This window comes from Rana temporaria, chromosome 9 (assembly GCF_905171775.1).
Source record: "Rana temporaria chromosome 9, aRanTem1.1, whole genome shotgun sequence".
Taxonomy (NCBI): domain Eukaryota; kingdom Metazoa; phylum Chordata; class Amphibia; order Anura; family Ranidae; genus Rana; species Rana temporaria.
The window spans coordinates 124165861-124186215 of record NC_053497.1 but is presented as its reverse complement, the minus strand read 5'-3'; the positions used below and the strand labels follow the sequence as shown (position 1 = coordinate 124186215).

The 20355-nt window shown below is 43.4% G+C and overlaps 1 protein-coding gene across 4 annotated transcripts in view; it reads right to left on the bottom strand.

The window, feature by feature from the left end:
* Window positions 1-20355, bottom strand: part of NTNG2 (netrin G2) — a 188140-nt gene that overhangs the window by 147884 nt on the left and 19901 nt on the right. For all 4 annotated transcript variants that reach the window (XM_040324411.1, XM_040324412.1, XM_040324413.1 and 1 more), the window contains exon 2: window positions 6859-7658. In XM_040324411.1, coding sequence (XP_040180345.1) covers window positions 6859-7071 — 213 coding nt within the window. In that variant the 5' untranslated portion in view covers window positions 7072-7658. The remainder of the gene's footprint in view (window positions 1-6858; window positions 7659-20355) is intronic.

Genomic DNA, 20355 nt, shown 5'->3' with positions numbered 1-20355 from the left:
AGGGCTTTAACACTGAGGCAATGCGCTGGTGGGAGAGAAAAAAATCTCCTGCCAGCAGCATCTTTGGAGCGGTGAGAGAAGCGGCATGTATACCGCTCCTTCACATTTAAAACAATGGGAAACCGCGGCAATACGTCTCTGCAGAGGCGCATTGTGGGCGGTATTAACCCTTTATCGGCCGCTAGCGGGGGTTAATACTGCACCGCTAGCGGCCGAATCCCGCGGCAAATCCGACGGTATAGCTCCGCTATTTTTAGCGGCGCTATACCGCCACTGCGGCTCCCGCCCCAGTGTGAAAGGGGCCTTAGATGGGGTAAGTGTGGGGTTGGTGGGCTGACAAGCGTGGGGCTTTGGTCACTGATCAGTCAAACCCAAAACGGGGGAGTGGCGTTTGGTTTGTTTGCCACCCCCCCAAAAAAAAGAGCGCAAGCTGCCACTGCTCCCGACCAATCACTCCGTGGATCGTAGTATGGAACGGAAATGAAGCTCCAATAGTGTAAAATTGTCAATCGATTTATTAAAATGAGTAATTGCTTTTGCTGGCAAAAAAATTTTTTGCCTCAGGAAAAAAAAAAGTGATATGACTGAAGGCTTCTGGATTTCTTTTTAATCGCTTTTTAACGCGTAATAATTAAGTAGTCAATCGCATATTGGTTTTTAACATTATTTTAAAAAAAATCCTAATTCGGTTTGCGAGTGTTGTCTCTTGAAACAAGCAGGATTCAGCCAAAGCAGTGTGCAATACCGGGTTTGGCCTGAGGTGGGGGTACCGGAGAGCTGTTTCAAAGGCTCTCCGGTGTCACCCCACCTCTGGCTACATGCAGTATTGCAAGCCATTGAAGTCGATGCGAAACAAATGATTTTAATTTCCATTGACTTCAATGGGGAAACTCGCTTTGATATGCAAGTACTTTGGATTACAAGCATTCTCCTGGAACGGATTATGCTCATAATCCGAGGTTCCGCTGTACTTTTAAACCAAGGTTTTACTGTATGTGTCAAATGGGTAGTAGCACTGTCTTTTCTGTTTATATTATAGGTCGTGAGACCTGTTTCCCAAATGGTCAAAGTGTCAGGCGACCCTACTGGATGCCAAGCGCTTAAGAGGAACAGAGAGGAGACACACGGCGGACACCGGAGCCTCTGCCCCGTGGGGGGGTCTCATCAGTGCCACGCCGCAAGCCTCCCGGAGGGGAGGTGGGGTGCTGTTAGTGCCGTGCACTGGAGGTGGGGGGTGATTGTTTGCCGCCCCCCCCCAAAAAAAAAAAAACCTTAGCCGCCACTGTTCCATCTGCGTCCTATTTCCTGAGTTCTCCATGGGATGCTCTTCCTTCTATAATCACGTGGTCAGTCTCAGAATTATAATAAGAGAAATGCTGCTGGGAACAGTGATCAGCTAATCACATGAGCATTAACCAAAATTTCTACAGGAGATCTGTTCGTCTAAAGCAGGGGTCTCCAAACTGTGGCCCTGGGGCCGAATGCGGCACTTTGCGTGCCTTAATGCAGCTCTTGGGACACTATTCCATCCAACTCCAATGGGGCATAATTCTTGTTGCTGACAACAATGGGGCACTAGTCCTCCAACTGACACCATCAATTCCTTACATTGACACTAGGGTTGTCCCGATACCGATACCAGTATCGGTATCGTGACGGACCGATACTGAGCATTTGCGGGAGTACTTGTACTCCCGCAAATGCCCCCGATGCCAGATCTGATACTACCCCCCCCCGCCGCCGCAATGCCGCCACAAACCGCAACGCCGCCGCCTAGTTAATCAGCGTGCGGGGAACATTACAGCTTTCATTTGAATAGCTGAGTGTCCCCCGCCGCGCCGCGTATAGACACTCCCCCTTGCTCGGGATTGGACGGGTGATCTGTCTATCAAAGTGCAGATCACCCGTCCAATCCCGAGCAAGGGGGAGTGTCTATACGCGGCGCGGAACACACAGCTATTCAAATGAAAGCTGTAATGTTCCCCGCACGCTGATTAACTAGGCGGCGACGGCGACGGCATCTAGGTATGGGGGGACATGGCTGCATCTGTGGGGGACATGGCTGCATTCGTGGGGGACATGGCTGCATTCGTGGGGGACATGGCTGCATTCATGGGGGACATGGCTGCATCTGTGGGGGACATGGCTGCATTCGTGGGGGACATGGCTGCATCTGTGGGGGACATGGCTGCATCTGTGGGGGACATGGCTGCATCTGTGGGGGACATGGCTGCATCTGTGGGGGACATGGCTGCATTCGTGGGGGACATGGCTGCATTTGGGGACACATTTAAAAAAAAGTATTGGTATTCTGTATCGGCGAGTACTTGAAAAAAAGTATCGGTACTTGTACTCGGTCCTAAAAAAGTGGTATCGGGACAACCCTATTTACTTTCACTGGACATTTTCTACTCCCAATGACCCTAGTCTGGCCCCCCTAAATTCTGAAGGACCGTAAACTGGTCTTTTTGTTTGGAGACCCCTGGTCCAAAGCATACAGAAGCCCCTATACAAGAAAACTTAATTTTTTTTACCCATTTCCCAAAATCATATCCGGAGACTGATTTAAAAATTCCATTATTATTAATATTACCAAAAATATTATAAAAAATATTTTCACGTTCGATCTTTACAAAAGCTACCCTTTAAATATTGGTGCTTATAATTATAATGTTCCCAATAAATGAACAGTAAACATACAGTATATGCTGGAACTACGCTGCTTGTATTTATAGTTCAGCATAACATACACTTTTTTTCTTGCAATGATTTTTAATGAATCAAGAGCTAATTAGCATGAAATGCTGAGCGATAATTACAGCGGGAATACAGCTTGCTTTAACACAATCTGATGCATCAAGCCCCATGGGTCATAATCAGGACAATTTTTTTTACTTAATAGAAAGTGGAAAACCCCTTTAACTTAATCAAATGTTTAATTCTACTCCCACTCTCCCAACTCCCAAAGGAGCAACAAAGTGAAATTATGATTTTTTTTTGCCTTTTTTTATTTATTTTTTTATTTTACTTGGGGGATCAGCCCCTGGCCAGTGGTCTTGCTCTTCTGCTTATACGCTACAATCGGCCCTAAGTGCATTATTGATTAGAATTTCTACAAAGTAGGAAAAGTGTTGTGATGTTTAAAAGCTTGCTCAGGATAAGAGCTGGATGGAGAGACTACTGAGAGAGGACATTGCAGCGAACACATCAATATTTTATCATGGAAAATAAAGATCAGCTCATTTGAATGACATTATTGAAGAGGGATACTGAATACAAGGGATAATTGTGGAAAGCTTAGTATGGCAGAATTCTCGTTGTCAGGAAATCATCAGCATTAAGATTTCTGCAGAGTGGACAAGGTTGTCTGCTACAATCTTAAAGGAAACCTTCATCGATAAAAAAAAAAAAGAGTCTTTCACTGAGTAGTTCCCGTCTGAAAATGCTTGTTAGCTGGCTGCCTCTGGAGTTACAAGTACTGACCTAGTGCAGGGGTTGACAAATTTGCTTGGAATCTAGGAGACAGCTAAAAAAGTTAGGAGCCAGAAAACGCACCCCGTCCCGACGAGCTTGCGCGCAGAAGCGAACACATACGTGAGCAGCCCCCGCATATGTAAACGGTGTTTAAACCACACATGTGAGGTATCGCCGCGATTGGTAGAGCGAGAGCAATAATTCTAGCCCTAGACCCCCTCTGTAACTCAAAACATGCAACCTGTAGATTTTTTTAAACGTCGCCTATGAAGATTTTAAAGGGTAAAAGTTTGTCGGCATTCCACGAGCGGACGCAATTTTGAAGCGTGACATGTTGGGTATGAATTTACTCGGCGTAACTTTATCTTTCATAATATTAAAACAAATGGGGATAACTTTACTGTTGTCTTTTTTTAATTAAAAAAAAGTGTAATTTTTTCCCCAAAAAGTGCGCTTGTAAGACCGCTGCGCAAATGCGGCGTGACATAAAGTATTGCAACGATCGCCATTTTATTCTCTAGGGTGTTAGGATAAAAAATATATATAATGTTTGGGGGTTCTAATTAGAGGGAAGAAGATGGCAGTGAAAATAGTGAAAAATTACATTAGAATTGCTGTTTAACTTGTAATGCTTAACTTGTAATACCAACGGCCACCACCAGATGGCGCCAGCTCACACAAGGAAGAGCTGGGGACTTCCAAGCAAGCGGGATTTGTCGAGCCCTGACCTAGTGTCATCAGGACACATTATCTATATAGTGGCTTAGGATCGGTGATATAAAGCCACTAGATTAGAATGACAGCCAGGAAACATATAAAATGGCAGCATCTACCTGCTCCCACTGTCACAGCTCCGCTCTGTGCAATACCTAATCTACTATGGGAATGTCTTCTAAAATGCAAGGCTCACTGCCATAGGACCAGGGCTTTTTTTCAGTGGGCACGTGTGCACTTTCTGGCCCGGATTCAGATAGAATTTACGTTGGCGTAACGATTGATACGCCACGTAAGTTCTAGGAAGCGCCGGCGTATTTTCTTTCTGTATTCAGAAAGCAAGATACACCAGAATTTTACTAAGATACGGCCGGCGTAAGTCTCTTACACCGTTGTATCTTAGTTGCATATTTACGCTGGCCGCTAGGTGGCGCTTCCGTAGATTTACGCGTAGAATATGCAAATTAGGTAGATACGCCGATTCACGAACGTAGTTGCGCCTGGCGTATCTATGTGCGTCGTTTACGTAAGGCTTCGGACCGGCGTAAAGTTACCCCTGCTATATGAGGCTTAGCCAATGTTAAGTATGGACGTCGGGACAGCGTCGAATTTTCCGTCGTTTGCGTAAAACCTTCGCGAATAGGGCTTTGCGTAAGTTACGTTCACGTCGAAATCATTGGCTATTTGCGACGTGATTTGCAGCATGCGCACTGGGATACGTCCACGTACGGCACATGCGCCGTTCGTAAAGAGCGTCAATTAAGTAGGGTCATGATAGATTAACATACAACACGCCCACTACCAGCCAAATTTGAATTAGGCGGGCTTACGCCGACACATTTACACTACGCCGCCGTAACGTAGGGCGCAAGTTCTTTCTGAATACGGAACTTGCGCCCTAAGTTACGGCGGCGTAGTGTATCTCAGATACGCTACGCCCGCCTACAACTTAGACTATTCTTTCTGAATCCGGGCCAATGTATGTAATGGCTGGGAGGTGCTGCTGGAGGGTAAATTGCTGGCTGCTGGGGGATCTGTTATCTCTGGAGGGGATCTATTGATGGAGGGGGACTTTTGCTGCTGGGAGGGACCTACTATTGAAGGAGGAGTCTATTGATGCTGGCTGTTGGGAGATCGATTGTTGCTGGTGGGGAATCGACTGTTGCTGGGAGGGACTTACTATTGAAGGAGGAGTCTATTGGTACTGGCTGCTGGGAGATCTATTGTTACTGGGGTAGATCCATTTTGCTTGGGGGTGGTATTGTTTTGGCAGGAGGGCTATTGTTACTGGGATAAGCTATTGTTGTTGGGGGGGATTGAGCACTAATCTGCATGGTTACCCCCTAAGCATAAATTCCCTCCTCCTAAGACAAATCCACCCCCTTGCTGAAATTTTCCCTCTCAGCACAAATCTTTGCCCCCCTCCCCCCCCAAAAAAAACAATCTTAGCATAAATCCTCTACCCCCCCAAATTTCCTCTCCGGGTACACATCTTCACCCCACTCCAAATCCCACCTGCCAGCCCAAATCCCCCAATCAGCTTTTCTAGCACAACCCCCTCCCCCAAAAAAATCCTCTCCTAGCACAAATACCCTCTAATCATCCCTACTTGCACAAATCCTACCAACCCCCCCAAAAAAATCCTCTTCCAGCACAAATTCCCTCTACTATAACACTTTGTTTATGTAAATCCTCTGCCCCCTCCCGACACAAGTCCCCCCAAATTACAATTTTTAGCATCCCCCCCAATTTCCCCTCTTACAACAATTCTTAATCCCTGCTGCCCCCCAAATCCCCCATCCAACACAAATCCCCTCCCCCACCTCTTTGTGGTGCCCTGTCCCCCACCTCATATGATGCTACAGTGCCCATGCCAGCCGCACCTCCTGCCCACCCCTTGTCCCAGCCCTGGTTGTACCCTCAGGAAGGTGACAGCTATAGAGAATAGGTAAGATGGAGATGAATCTTTAGAAGAAATGTATTAACATTTTGTATGTATGTTCTTTATTATTTTTGGCAGTTAAATATAAAACATTGCATATGAATATCTTAAATTGTTATATCTAGCCAGCAGGTGGAGTTTTAGGCCTTTTTTTTTTTTTTTGCATGCTTTCATTACCAATTGTTAAAAAAAGCCAGATATTTACATAACTTAATAGCTCAAACTGAAGGCCTTATCCACAGTTGTGTTTCCACTAAAACGCATGTTCTTCTGAACGTGCAAGTGATGTTTTTTTCTGCCTCTAAATTAATCTGCCTTGAAACTCCTGTAAACGCCTTTGTTGTGCATGGACACATAGGCTAACACAGAGGGGAATTTAGAGGCAGAAGAAAAATTCAAACGCCTGTGAAAGTGGTATTTTGACGACATGCATGCATGAGCCAGGGATATGTGTACACAAGTTATTGAGATTTCAATAGGAGACTGAATGTCTGAAATCAAACAGCTTCTGCTGTGATCTGTCTTTAAAAACCCATTGTGCTTCTGTGCCATGGGTATACTCTTGATTTATTACTGTTTTTCAAAAAGAAAAATTGATATAAAGTATATTTATGAAGGCTCTAATTTTTTGAACTGGGCAATCCTTGGACTGTTTTAGACCACAATTAGTCTGCAACTACTGTACACTGTATCCACTTAACCAAAAACAATATATAGCAGGTACTTACATGAGTGCAAAAATACTCTGCTGGATCCCCACATGTAATTCCAGGGGGGTCCACCCTAATTATGGCATACTCTTTCATAACCATCGGCTTTGGTTGGCAGGCATAATATTCCCAGGATGGGCCGTCATCAGACGTCACCCAGGATTTACAGATGTCATAATGTCCCAGTGCCAGAGGCAGGTAGTGTACGAGAAGGGCAAACAACGGCAGCATGGTAACTGGTAGGGACAAAAGCGTCCTCCTGGAGTGGAGAAGCCTAGGAGACTTGAAGGGGAATCTTTAGGGGGCTCAGCTGCTACTGTCAGGATCAGCATGGAAACACCTCATTGACAAATGTGCAGAGACTTTCAGGGTGCTCCACCTCCAAAGGACAAGGTTCGTGCTTTGTACATTCGAAAATCTGGAGATCTCAGACCTTCATGGAAAAGTCCACGTGTTGCATAGAATTTTTCCAAATTCCCAGTTCTTTTTTTGTCTGCATTGAAACATCTATTGCTTAACACAGTACCGATCAACACTTTGATTGTCTCCTCCTAGACATAACATGAGATCGCCAAATCTGTCCATTTTTCTTGATGCAACTCCAGAAAAATACATATTTCATTTTTGAATGATTTTAGCAAGAAAGGATTTACTAAATAAAATCTATGTCCTTAGGTGGTAATGTTGAGAAGTATAGGTTCATAGAACTAAGTTGTATTCTTCCACTCTTACATCCAAACAAGAGACTCAAAGGTTGTCCGCAGCTTTTTCCTGAACTGTCCTCTTATTCATCTCGAAATGTTCTCAAACAGCTATTCCTGCAAGAATATAATAAACAAGTTTACATGTTAGCAGAAAAGAAAAAATGGGCTTGGGAACACAATTTTCATCCATTGTATCTGCCAACTGAAACCACACAACAGATGCTTAGTCTTTCCTATCTAGACATCTTTTTCCCTCTTAGAGTCACTGCATTTAGTTCATAACAAAATATATATATATATATGTTTTTAAAGAAAGAAATACATGCACAAGAATGGCAATTACAAGAATTTTTTCATATTCTCGCTCCCATACGCCATAACCCCGACATGCTATGGTGCATGCAGCTTGGTGACATATTTTCATCAATGCATTGGGAGGAATGGCATTTCTGTGAATGGAAAGCCCTTTGGTGACCTCTGTGAACAGGACTCACTGATGACCTTGGCAAGCTCAGGCAAAAGGAGATTTTAGAACCCTAGGTAGAGCTAGACAACTGGCATTACTGCTGTGGACCATCCAGACTTAGGCCTGCATGCTACACTGTCTACGACCCATATGGTTTCAGCACTGTTTGAGACACTCAACGGGAGGAAGTACTCCAATGGGACCATACAGAATTTAAATCTACAACACCTTTTAGTTTCAATAATGTTTATTAAAGATTTCCAAAAGACAATGCGAAAGTATCTCAGCGTATTTTTGTACAGTATTTCAAGTAGTCAAGGACCCATACATCGATCATTTAGTGTAACGTAGGTCACACCTGCTTTGTCAACATTGTCCAATGAGCCCTTAAGGTGTAAACCAAACAGCCCACAACACCTTTTAAAACACAAATCATTTAAAAATACAATCTCTCTGGAAGAAGTTAACATTAATTTTTTAAAGCGTGCAAGTGTGGATAGAGTAGAATGCAAGGTGGTTGAGATGACGTCAACGTGCAATCCAAAAAGCTTAGAGTTGGGTTAGGCTTGGTACACCAACTAAAACTTCTGTCACTGATACATTTTGTGCTAACAGTCATAAGGTGTAATTCTGTAGCAAATTGCCATTTTACTTAACGCTCCCAGACCTGGGCTCCTTTAACTTCTTTTCTCACAACTCACTGGGCTTCCACAAGCCCCTGGATACCCAGACATGCCCAAGGGATATAAATCTACCTGTTTCCCTCCATCAGTAGTTTAGATGAACTGCGAGTGATGAGGCGACCGGGCATGGGATCTGCAGCTAGGTGCTTTGGTTCCCCATTGTTAGGCGGGAGCCCAATAGCAGCTGCTACGGAAGACCCAGTCACTGCAGAAAGCACCGTGCCAATGGCTACCAGAGTACTTTGCTTGGTAATGGGGTTGGCCCTGTGTCTCCAGGCACCTGCATGGGACACCAACCCTGGGACTCTTCTAGCTACTCGCCTGTGATGCCAGCTCAGATATTCCTACAGCTATTTGCTTGAGTACCCAGACCTACCCTGGAATTCATTGTGAGAGACATTGTCGCAGAGACTAAACTCAAGTGGCTGTTTATATACCGTACTGTTTACCCCACTTAGTGTATAATTGAGTCACAGAGGCATTGCTCTAATGAGCTCCAGGTTGTACAGCATCATAATCAATTTATCTATTGTTCTCCACTGTTTGCACACCCTTTTCTCTGTTTACATTGTTAACCCTACTCTGCATCTGTTAAGTAAAGCCTGATAGAGGGCTGCACTGACTTTGGACTTGATAAAACACAGTGGACCAACACCAGCAGATAAAAAGGCTCCCCAAATCATCAGTGACTGTGGAAAATTTTGCATTTCATTTGGAAATTGAGGAGGAAGAGTGGCACATTATCCAAGTGGCATGAGGTCCAGTGTGAAGTTTCCACAGTCAGTGATGATTTGGGGAGCCATGTCATCTGCTGATGTTGGTCCACTGTGTTTTATGAAGTCCAAAGTCAGCTCAGCCCTCTAGCAGCAAGTTCTAGAGCACTTCATGCTTGCCTCTGCTGACCAGCTTTACGGAGATGCTGATTTCATTTTCCAGCAGGACTTGGCACCTGTGCACACTGCCAAAAGTACAAAAACCTGGTTTAATGATCATGGTATCACTGTGCTTGATTGTCCAGTAAACTCGCCTGACCTAAACCCCATAGAAAATCTGTGGGTATTGTCAAGAGGAAGACACTAGACCCAACAATGCACCGATAATAAAGCAACCTGGGCTTCCATAACACCTCAGCACAGGCTTATCGCCTCAATGCCACACCACATTGATGAAAAAGATTCATGCAAAAGGAGCCCCGACCAAGTATTGAGTGCATACTATATACTGTACATGGACATACTTTTCAGTAAGCCAACATTTCTGTATTATTCTAATTTTCTGAAATTCTGAATTTGGGGTTTTTACTAGCTGTAAGCCATAATCATCAAAATTAAAAGAAAGAAATGCTTGAAATCTATCACTCTGTGTGTAACGCATCTATATAAAATATGAGTTTCACTTTTTGAAATAAATTACTGAAATAAAATAACTTTTTGATGATAATCAAATTTTATGAGATGCACCTGTATAGTGTTTTCTCAAATCTGACTGCAACAGTGGAAATATGCTTTAAAGGGGTTGTAAAGGTTCGTTTTTTATTTTCTAAATAGGTTCCTTTAAGCTAGTGCATTGTTGGTTCACTTACCTTTTCCTTTGATTTCCCTTCTAAATGTTTTTTTTCTGTCTGAATTTCTCACTTCCTGTTTCTCCTCAGTAAACTTGCCCCCATCATCCGAGCTGTTCTGGCTGGGGGTTAGTAAGCCAGAACAGCTTACTGAGGAGGAACAGGAAGTGAGAAATTCAGACAAAGAAAAAAAAAACATTTAGAAGGGAAATCGAAGAAAAAGGTAAGTGGACCAACAATGCACTAGCTTAAAGGAACCTATTTAGAAAATTAAAAAACAAATCTTTACAACCCCTTTAAATCAGCAAACCGAAATAAATAATAATAGTAACACATGCCGTTAGCACCCTCCAGCACCCTACGGTACACTAACAATGCCAGCATGCTTCTCAAATGAGTCCCAGATGTCCTATCCAGCATTTTATGCAATTACAGTGGAACCTCGGTTTAAGAGTAACTTGGTTTGAGAGTGTTTTGACTTGCGAGCAAATTTTTTTTTTTTAAATCTGACTCGGTTTGTGAGTGTTGACTCGCAAGAAGAGCAGAATTCAAGCTAAATATTCCTGCAGTACCTGATTTGGCCTGAGGTACGGGGGCGCAGAAGCCGAGCAGAGCCGAAAATAGGCCTGCAGTACCTCATTTTGCCTGAGGTACGGGGTGCAGGAGCCGAGAAAAGCCGAACATTGGCATGCAGTACCTCATTTGGCCTGAGGTACGGGGACGCAGGAAACAAGCCGAAGCGTCCTCGGGCCTTTTTAGCCGTTTTTGGCGCTCTCTGGCGCCTCCCCATCTCTGGCCGCATTTGGTATTGCATCCCATTGAAGTCAATGTGGAACAAATTATTTTCGTTTCCATTGACTTCAGTGGGAAAACTCGATTTGATATGCGAGAACTTACAAGCATACTCCTGGAATGAAAAATGCTCGTAATCCGAGGTTCAACTGTACCAACCTTCTGAAATCAAGGAGCCTAGACATAACCCTATATGGCTGTGATCAGGGCTTGGGGATTAGTGTCTCACTTTAATGTGGGAGTCAAGGGGGGAGTATTCATGTTTTATATACAGTGTATGTGTGTGTATACCATATATATATATATATATATACACACACACACACACAGTGGGTATAGAATCCCCCCTTAACCGCTTCCAGAACTCCCCACGTACATGTAGTGCCATAGGGTGGCCTTGGTGTGCAAAATCATGTACCTGTACGTGATTTTTTGCATGCAATGTAGGGGACGCACGTGACTGGACCTGCTGATTGGACAATCGTTCTGTGGAGAGACGGATCAGCGACGTGCCTATGTATATAAGGCAAACCGCAGATCTGTCAGGGAGCAAAGGAGAGAAACACTATCACTTTTCCCCCAGTGTAACAGTCCCCCATCCAGTTAGAAATCACCTCCCAGGCACACACTTAACCCCTTAATTGCCCCTGTTAACCCCTTCCTTGCCAGTGTCATTTATACAGTGATCAATGCATTTTTTTAGCACTAAGCACTGTGTTGGTGTCATCAGGGCTGTCTTTTCCATTGGGCACGCTGGGCAGTTGCCCGGGGGCCCCACTTGTTTGGGGGGCCCCCATCGGCTGCCCAGCAACCCCAGTAAAAAATGGTGGAGAGCAGCGGGTCAGAACTGTAGAACTGTATCGCGTCTACAGTCTCTGAGGAAGAGTCTGAAGAGGAGTCAAGAGTGGGAGCGCCTCCGGGATGGGGGTCACGGGAGAAGTCAGACATGAGGAGACTGTAGGATAAAACCAGAGCAGCCAAGCTGGAGCCATCTGACTGAGCCGTGCATGTTGCACCTGAGAGGAGGTCAGTAATAGCGCCGCCAGGCCAGTCTAAGGGGCAGGTGGTTGCTGATGTAAGGGGGGAGTGAATACAAAAATATTAGTGACCCCCCCCTTACCTTAGTGTATTTACTCTACGGAAGGTGGTCTCTGGTCACCAGAGTGCCCCACACATCAGAGTTCCTGGTGTTCCCCTTTACATCAGAGTCTGCAGGATTCCCCCTTACAGTGCAAGGACCCTGATGTAAGTGGGAACTCTGGTGTAAAGAGAAAGTAGTGAACTCTGATATAAGGTAGTCTCTGGTCACCAGAGTCCCCCTCCACATCAGAGTTCCCCCTTACATCATGATCTGCAGCGTTCCCCTTTACATAAGAGTCCCCTTTCACTGTAAGGGGGAATCCTGCAGACTCTGATGTAAGAGGAAACACTGAGAAGGCTGGGTTATAGTAACCTAACCTTCATTACAATGAAGAAATTTGTAAAACTGTAACTTTAGGTACTTTTTTTTGCAGTGCCAGTAAAATAAATGTGGTTCTGCCAGTAAATTTCATGATTTTTGTCAGTAAATTCTCGTGCACGATTGTGTAGACAGGGCCCCAGTGCACTGTATTGCCCGGGGGCCTATAATGCTCTTAAGATGCCACTGGGTGTCATTGATCCCCAAAAAGTGTCACTCAGTGTCCAATTTGTCCGCTGCAATGTTGCAGTCCCGCTAAGAATCGCTGATTACTGCCATTATTAGTAAAAAAAATAAAAAGTCCCTTTGGACGCTATAACTTTTGCGCAAATCAATCAATATACTCTTTTTAGGATTTTTTTACCAAAAATATGTAGCAGAATAAATATTGGCCTAAATTGATGAAGAAATTAGATTTTTTACATTTTTTATTGGGAATGTTTTATAGCAGAAAGTTTCACAATTGTCTGCCTTTTTTTGTTTATAGCACAAAAAATAAAAAACACAGAGGTGATCAAATACCACCAAAAAAAAGCTAAATTTGTGGGGAAAAAAGGACATAAATTTTATTTGGGGTCTTGCATGACCGCGCAATTGTCAGTTAAAATAACGCAGTGCCGTATTACAAAAAATGGCCTGGTCAGGAAGTGGGTAAAACCTTTTCGGAGCTGAAGTGGTTAAAAAAATCACATTTTGTTGCTTTGCAGCCTGAAATAAAGACAGGTAGCATTTTTGTTTTATCCAGTTGTATTTACTAAGTGCAACTTATAACATCCAAGTGAAAGATATAACACCAACATGCCAGAAGAAAATAAGGAAAATTCAAAAACAGAATCACTGAGTTGGAAAAAGGATTTTCCCCTTGTAAATTCAGTTGTAGCTAATCACCTTCCCAATGGCACACAAAGCCATATGACTTTCAACTTCTGTGGTAATTTTGATTAGCTCAACATGAAAAGAGCTTTTCTGGAGCATTTCACTCCCTGGTAGTGCAACTGAAGCAAACAGTCAACTATGGGTGGCAAGGCACTGTCAAAAGATCTTGGGGATAAAGTTGTGGAGAGGCACAAGTCAGGAGATGAAGGCTTTATCAATGCCTAGAACAACAGTGAAGTCTATTATTAAGAAGAGAGAGGTATTTGGTACAACATAGACCCTCCCTTGATCAGGACGCCACTCCAAACTTGATGAAAGAGCCAGGAGGCAACTGGTAAGAGAGCCTACCAAGAGGCCTACAGCAACTCTGAAGCACTTGCAGAAATTTATGACAAAGATTGGTCGTTGTGTACATAAGACAACAAAATCATAAATTCTCCACAAATGTGGCTTGTATGGGAGGGCTGAAAGAAAAAACGCCACTCCTCATGAAAGGCCACATGGAGTCACGACTGGGCTTTGCCAAAACGCACCTTGAAGATTCTGAGGCCACATGAAAAAATGTGTTTTTGTTTAAATGAGACTAAATTTGAGATATTTGGCCAACACCAAAAGATATGTCGGGCGGAAATCCAATACAGCTTACCATGCAAATAACCCCATTCCTTCAGTAAAGCATGGAGGTGGTAATATCCTGTTATAGGGGCGTTTCTCTGCAGCAGGGGCTAGAGCACTTGTCAGGATAGAAGGAAAAATGGATGGGGCAAAATACCATCAAATTCTTGAGGAAAATATGCTGCCCCTGCCAGAAAGTTGTCAATGGGAAGAAGGTTTACATGACAATGACACAAAGCACACAGCAAAAATGACCACACAGTGGTTGACGGAGAAAAAAGGTGAATGTCCTTGCATTGCTTAGTCAAGGACCAGACTTAAACCCTATTGAAAATCTGTGGAATGACTGCAGTCCACAAACGATCTTCATCACATTTAACTGAACTTGAGCAGTTCTGCAAAGAAGAGTGGGAATATTGCAAAGTCTATATGTGCAAGGTTAGTAGAGACATATCCCAACAGATTAAAGGCTGGAATTGAAGAAAAAGGTTGTTTAACACAATACTGACGCAAGGGGGTGATCCTTTTTACAACTCAGTGATTCTCCCGATAATAAGTGATTCTCCCTATAAGTATGTATCTATCTATTTAAAAACAGGGGGGGAAAAGGACATAAATTTTATTTGGGGTCTTGCATGACCGCGCAATTGTCAGTTAAAATAACGCAGTGCCGTATTACAAAAAATGGCCTGGTCAGGAAGTGGGTAAAACCTTTTCGGAGCTGAAGTGGTTAAAAAAATCACATTTTGTTGCTTTGCAGCCTGAAATAAAGACAGGTAGCATTTTTGTTTTATCCAGTTGTATTTACTAAGTGCAACTTATAACATCCAAGTGAAAGATATAACACCAACATGCCAGAAGAAAATAAGGAAAATTCAAAAACAGAATCACTGAGTTGGAAAAAGGATTTTCCCCTTGTAAATTCAGTTGTAGCTAATCACCTTCCCAATGGCACACAAAGCCATATGACTTTCAACTTCTGTGGTAATTTTGATTAGCTCAACATGAAAAGAGCTTTTCTGGAGCATTTCACTCCCTGGTAGTGCAACTGAAGCAAACAGTCAACTATGGGTGGCAAGGCACTGTCAAAAGATCTTGGGGATAAAGTTGTGGAGAGGCACAAGTCAGGAGATGAAGGCTTTATCAATGCCTAGAACAACAGTGAAGTCTATTATTAAGAAGGGAGAGGTATTTGGTACAACATAGACCCTCCCTTGATCAGGACGCCACTCCAAACTTGATGAAAGAGCCAGGAGGCAACTGGTAAGAGAGCCTACCAAGAGGCCTACAGCAACTCTGAAGCACTTGCAGAAATTTATGACAAAGATTGGTCGTTGTGTACATAAGACAACAAAATCATAAATTCTCCACAAATGTGGCTTGTATGGGAGGGCTGAAAGAAAAAACGCCACTCCTCATGAAAGGCCACATGGAGTCACGACTGGGCTTTGCCAAGACGCACCTTGAAGATTCTGAGGCCACATGAAAAAATGTGTTTTTGTTTAAATGAGACTAAATTTGAGATATTTGGCCAACACCAAAAGATATGTCGGGCGGAAATCCAATACAGCTTACCATGCAAATAACCCCATTCCTACAGTAAAGCATGGAGGTGGTAATATCCTGTTATAGGGGCGTTTCTCTGCAGCAGGGGCTAGAGCACTTGTCAGGATAGAAGGAAAAATGGATGGGGCAAAATACCATCAAATTCTTGAGGAAAATATGCTGCCCCTGCCAGAAAGTTGTCAATGGGAAGAAGGTTTACATGACAATGACACAAAGCACACAGCAAAAATGACCACACAGTGGTTGACGGAGAAAAAAGGTGAATGTCCTTGCATTGCTTAGTCAAGGACCAGACTTAAACCCTATTGAAAATCTGTGGAATGACTGCAGTCCACAAACGATCTTCATCACATTTAACTGAACTTGAGCAGTTCTGCAAAGAAGAGTGGGAATATTGCAAAGTCTATATGTGCAAGGTTAGTAGAGACATATCCCAACAGATTAAAGGCTGGAATTGAAGAAAAAGGTTGTTTAACACAATACTGACGCAAGGGGGTGATCCTTTTTACAACTCAGTGATTCTCCCGATAATAAGTGATTCTCCCTATAAGTATGTATCTATCTATTTAAAAACAGTAGTAAAACACTACGGTCCCCGTTTTTAAACAGTCTGATCCTTGAATTCTACCTTTCTGCATAGCTTCCAAATATTCCATATTTATGCATTATATTATTGTATATTTAAAGTGGAGCTCCACTAAAAGGGGATGCTATGCTTGTCTGCTTCTTCCCTCCTCCGCTGCCATATTTGGCACCTTTTGAGGGGGAACGGGTATCTGGTTTTGACAGGTACACACTCCCACTTCCGGCTGACTTCCTTGCGGCCCACTTTTCCGGGAAGTTTGGCCCCCTCGTCCTTTCCCCGCAGCCGACCCATTCACAGAGCTCAGGGCGATTCGCAAATGAACAGTAGTGAACAAGCTGTCAAGCCACAAGGCTTCACTGCTGGTTTCTCTTATTGCAGATGGTGGCAGCAGGACCCGATAGCCAATTTAAAAATCGTCTCAGGTAAAGACACCACTAGATTCCTGGACAGGTAAGTGTTCTAATATTAAACTCAGCAGCTATAGTATTTGTAGCTGCTGACTTTAATTTTTTTATGCTTGGAGCTCTTTAAATGTACAATTTACAGTGCCTTGCATAAGTATTCACCCCCTTGACATTTTTTGTGTTTTGTTGCCTCACAACCTGGATTTAACATGGATTGTTTGAGGGTTTGCATCATTTAATTTACAGAACATGCCCACAACTTTGAAGATGTTTTTTTTATTGTGAAGCAAGCAACAAATAGGACAAAATAACAGAAAAAGTCAATTTGCATAACTATTCACCCCCCTAAAGTCAATACTTTGTAGAGCCACCTTTTGTGGCTATCACAGCTCCAAGTCGCTTTGGATAAGTCTCTATGAGCTTGCCACATCGTACCACTGGGATTTTTGCCCATTCCTCCTTGCAAAACTGCTCCAGCTCCTTCAAGTTGGATGGTTTGCACTTGTGAACAGCAATCTTTAAGTCTGACCACAGATTTTCTATTGGATTGAGGTCTGGGATTTGACTAGGCCATTTCAACACATTATTAACATGTTTCCCCTTAAACCACTCAAGTGTTGCTTCAGCAGTGTGTTTGGGGTCATTGTCCTGCTGGAAGGTGAACCTCCATCCTAGCCTCAAATCAAAGACAGAGTGGTACAGGTTTTGCTCAAGAATATCCCTGTATTTATCACCTTCCATCTTTCCCTCAACTCTGACCAGTTTCCAAGTCCTGACTGCTGAAAAACATCCCCACAGCATGATGCTGCCACCACCATGTTTCACTGTGGGGATGGTGTTCTTTTGGTGATGTGTTGGGTTTGCGCCAGACATAGTGTTTTCTTTGATGGCGAAAAGGTTTAATTTTAGTCTCATCATTTTGGGAGTCTCCCACATGCCTTTTCGCAAACTCAAAACATGGCATTTTTTTTTTGCTGAAAGTAATGGCTTTCTTCTGGCCACTCTGCTATAAAGCCCAACTCTATGGATCGTACGGCTTATTTTCGTCCTATGTACAGATTCTCCAGTCTCTGCTATGAAACTCTGCAGCTCCTCCAGGGTTACCGTAGGTCTCTGTGCTGCCTCTCTGGTTAATGCCCTCCATGCCCGGTTCGTGAGTTTTGGTGTGCGGCCGTCTCTTGGCAGGTTTGCTGTTGTGCCATGTTCTTTCCATTTGGTTATGATAGATTTGATGGCGCTCTTAGGGATCATCAATGATTTGGATATTTTTTTATAACCTAACCCTGACTTGTACTTCTCAACAACATTGTCCCTTACTTGTTTGGAGAGTTCCTTGGTCTTATGGCAGTGTTTGGTTAGTGGTGCCTCTTGCTTAGGTGTTACAGCCTCTGGGGCCTTTCAAAAAGGTGTGTATATGTAATGACAGGTCATGTGACACTAAGATTGCACTCAAGTGGACATCATTTCACTAATTATGTGACTTCTGAAGGTAATTGGTTGCACCAGAGCTTTTTATGGGCTGCATAACAAAGTTGGTGAATGCATACGCATATGCCAACTATCAGTTTTTTATTTCTGAAAAATTGTTTTATGTATATATTATTCTAATTTTACTTCACCAACTTAGACTTTTGTGTTCTGATCCATCACATATAATTCAGATTAAAAAAACATTGAACTAAATAGTCTGTAATTTAACAAACTAGGTTAAAAGCCGGGGGGGGGGGGGGGGGTAAATACTTTTGCAAGGCACTGTATATAAAAATTGTATTGAACAAATGCAGTCCAGCCCAGCAGAGGCCTAGTATTATCTCTCTTTGACGTCTGAAGCCCGTACACTAGGCTGAGGCCATTAACGGGGTGAAAATACATAACATACTAAGCAAACAGGCAAAGTGTAACAAGGGAGTTATTGCAATTAAAATCTATAAAACTAATATAAAAGACACATTTGTACTAGAGGACTCGGACAGTGGTTATTAACAAGTTTTAAATATTTTACAACACAGAGCAATTTAGATCACAACGGAAGTGAATTAAAAATGTAATTTTCTGTTGTCTACTGTATATATTAAAGGAGTATATTAAAGCTGATATGAAGGGGAAAAAATAAGCAAACAATAAAAAAAAGACACTGGCCACCTATTAAAGCTGAGAAATGATTTGTCCACCATGACTACCGGTATATATACTGTATATTATGTGAGGCAGTGACTCGCCTAGGTTTCACATACACCTAGTGAAGGTCTCCAGGGATTATGGCAATGTGGCGGAAACAAACTTTTTTTCTCAGATTTTAATTATATGTATTTTGGGTCCTGTAGACCAGAGGCTTTGTTGGGCTTTGGGTGGGATAAAGTCTTCTTTCCTAGGTCCACAATTCACCAGGTAGTGAGACCTCATTAGTCTCAGCTGTGCACAGGACTTTTTATACGCTAAGTAAATTTACAGTTGAAAAGTGGATGTACATAAAGAACTGGTGCGGGATCATGCATAGGAGGTGTTTTGTCAAGGGAATTCTGACATACATGGCCTCTATATGTAGGTAAAATGTTTTCCTTCTCACAAGTCTGAGAAAAAGAACAGGATATGTGAGGCACTGGCTGGAAAAACTGTGAACGGTATGTAGATGACATCTAAGTTTGCAATGAGGAAAAACAAACTATTTGTTCTTGGGTTTCTTATTTTCGTGCATGGTTTACCACTGCCATAATATGAGAATTTCACCTTAAAGCGGGGGTTCACCCTATAAAAACTCACTGTGCAATCGTATATTGAAGATTCCGACTCCCCGCGGGGAATGGGCGTTCCTATCCAGAGGGAAGGTGATTGACGGCCGGCTCTGGCGCGTCACGCTTCTCCGGAAATAGCCGAAATAGGACTTGGCTCTTCACGGCGCCTGCGCATAGTCTGTGCGCAGGCGCCGTATAGCGCCGTGAAGAGCCGAGACCTACTCCGGCTGTCTTCGGGGAGCGTGACGTGCCAGAGCCGGCCGTCAATCACCTTCCCTCTGGATAGGAACGCCCATTCCCCACGGGGAGTCGGAATCTTCAATATACGAGTGCACAGTGAGTACGGGGCTAAAAAAAGAAATACAGGCATACTGTAGCTCGCGCTACTAAGCCTAATTTTATGCTAAAATGTTTTTATGGAGGGTGAACCACCGCTTTAACAACATATATATAGAGAGAGAGCCTAGACCAGTGGTCTCCAAACTGCGGCCTGTGGGCCAGATGTGGCCTTTGCTTGTCTTTATCCGGTCCTTGAGGCATCATTCCATCCACTCATACTAATGACGGGGCACTATTCCTCCCACTGATAACAACAATGGGCACTATTCCTCTAATTTATACCATCAATAGGGCACTATTTCTCCCACTACTAAAACCAATAATGGGGCGGGCATGGTATACTCCCACTGACGCCAACTTGTTTTCTAATCCTACTGGCCACAGTCTGCTCCCGCCCCCCCCATAGCCCGAATGACAGTTAACTGGCTTTTTGCTTAGCAAGTTTGGAGACCCCTGGCCTAGACAAAGGTGGAGAGAGCCTATGCAAAAAGAGGAAACCGTGGCTTTGGTCAGATTTTCACCAGTCTAACACACAAGTTTTGATGCTCTTTAACAAAGAATATTATCTTGTGTGCCTGGTCTTATCCTTGCTTAGAAGTTTGTGATAAAAAGGAATGTCTGGTAGGCACCAGAATTAGAACTACATTACACTCTGTAATCCTTCTGACCTGGTAAGACATATCCCCCCCTTTCTCTGCACCATAAATCTGTAGAGGGAGACTTGCGATTAGG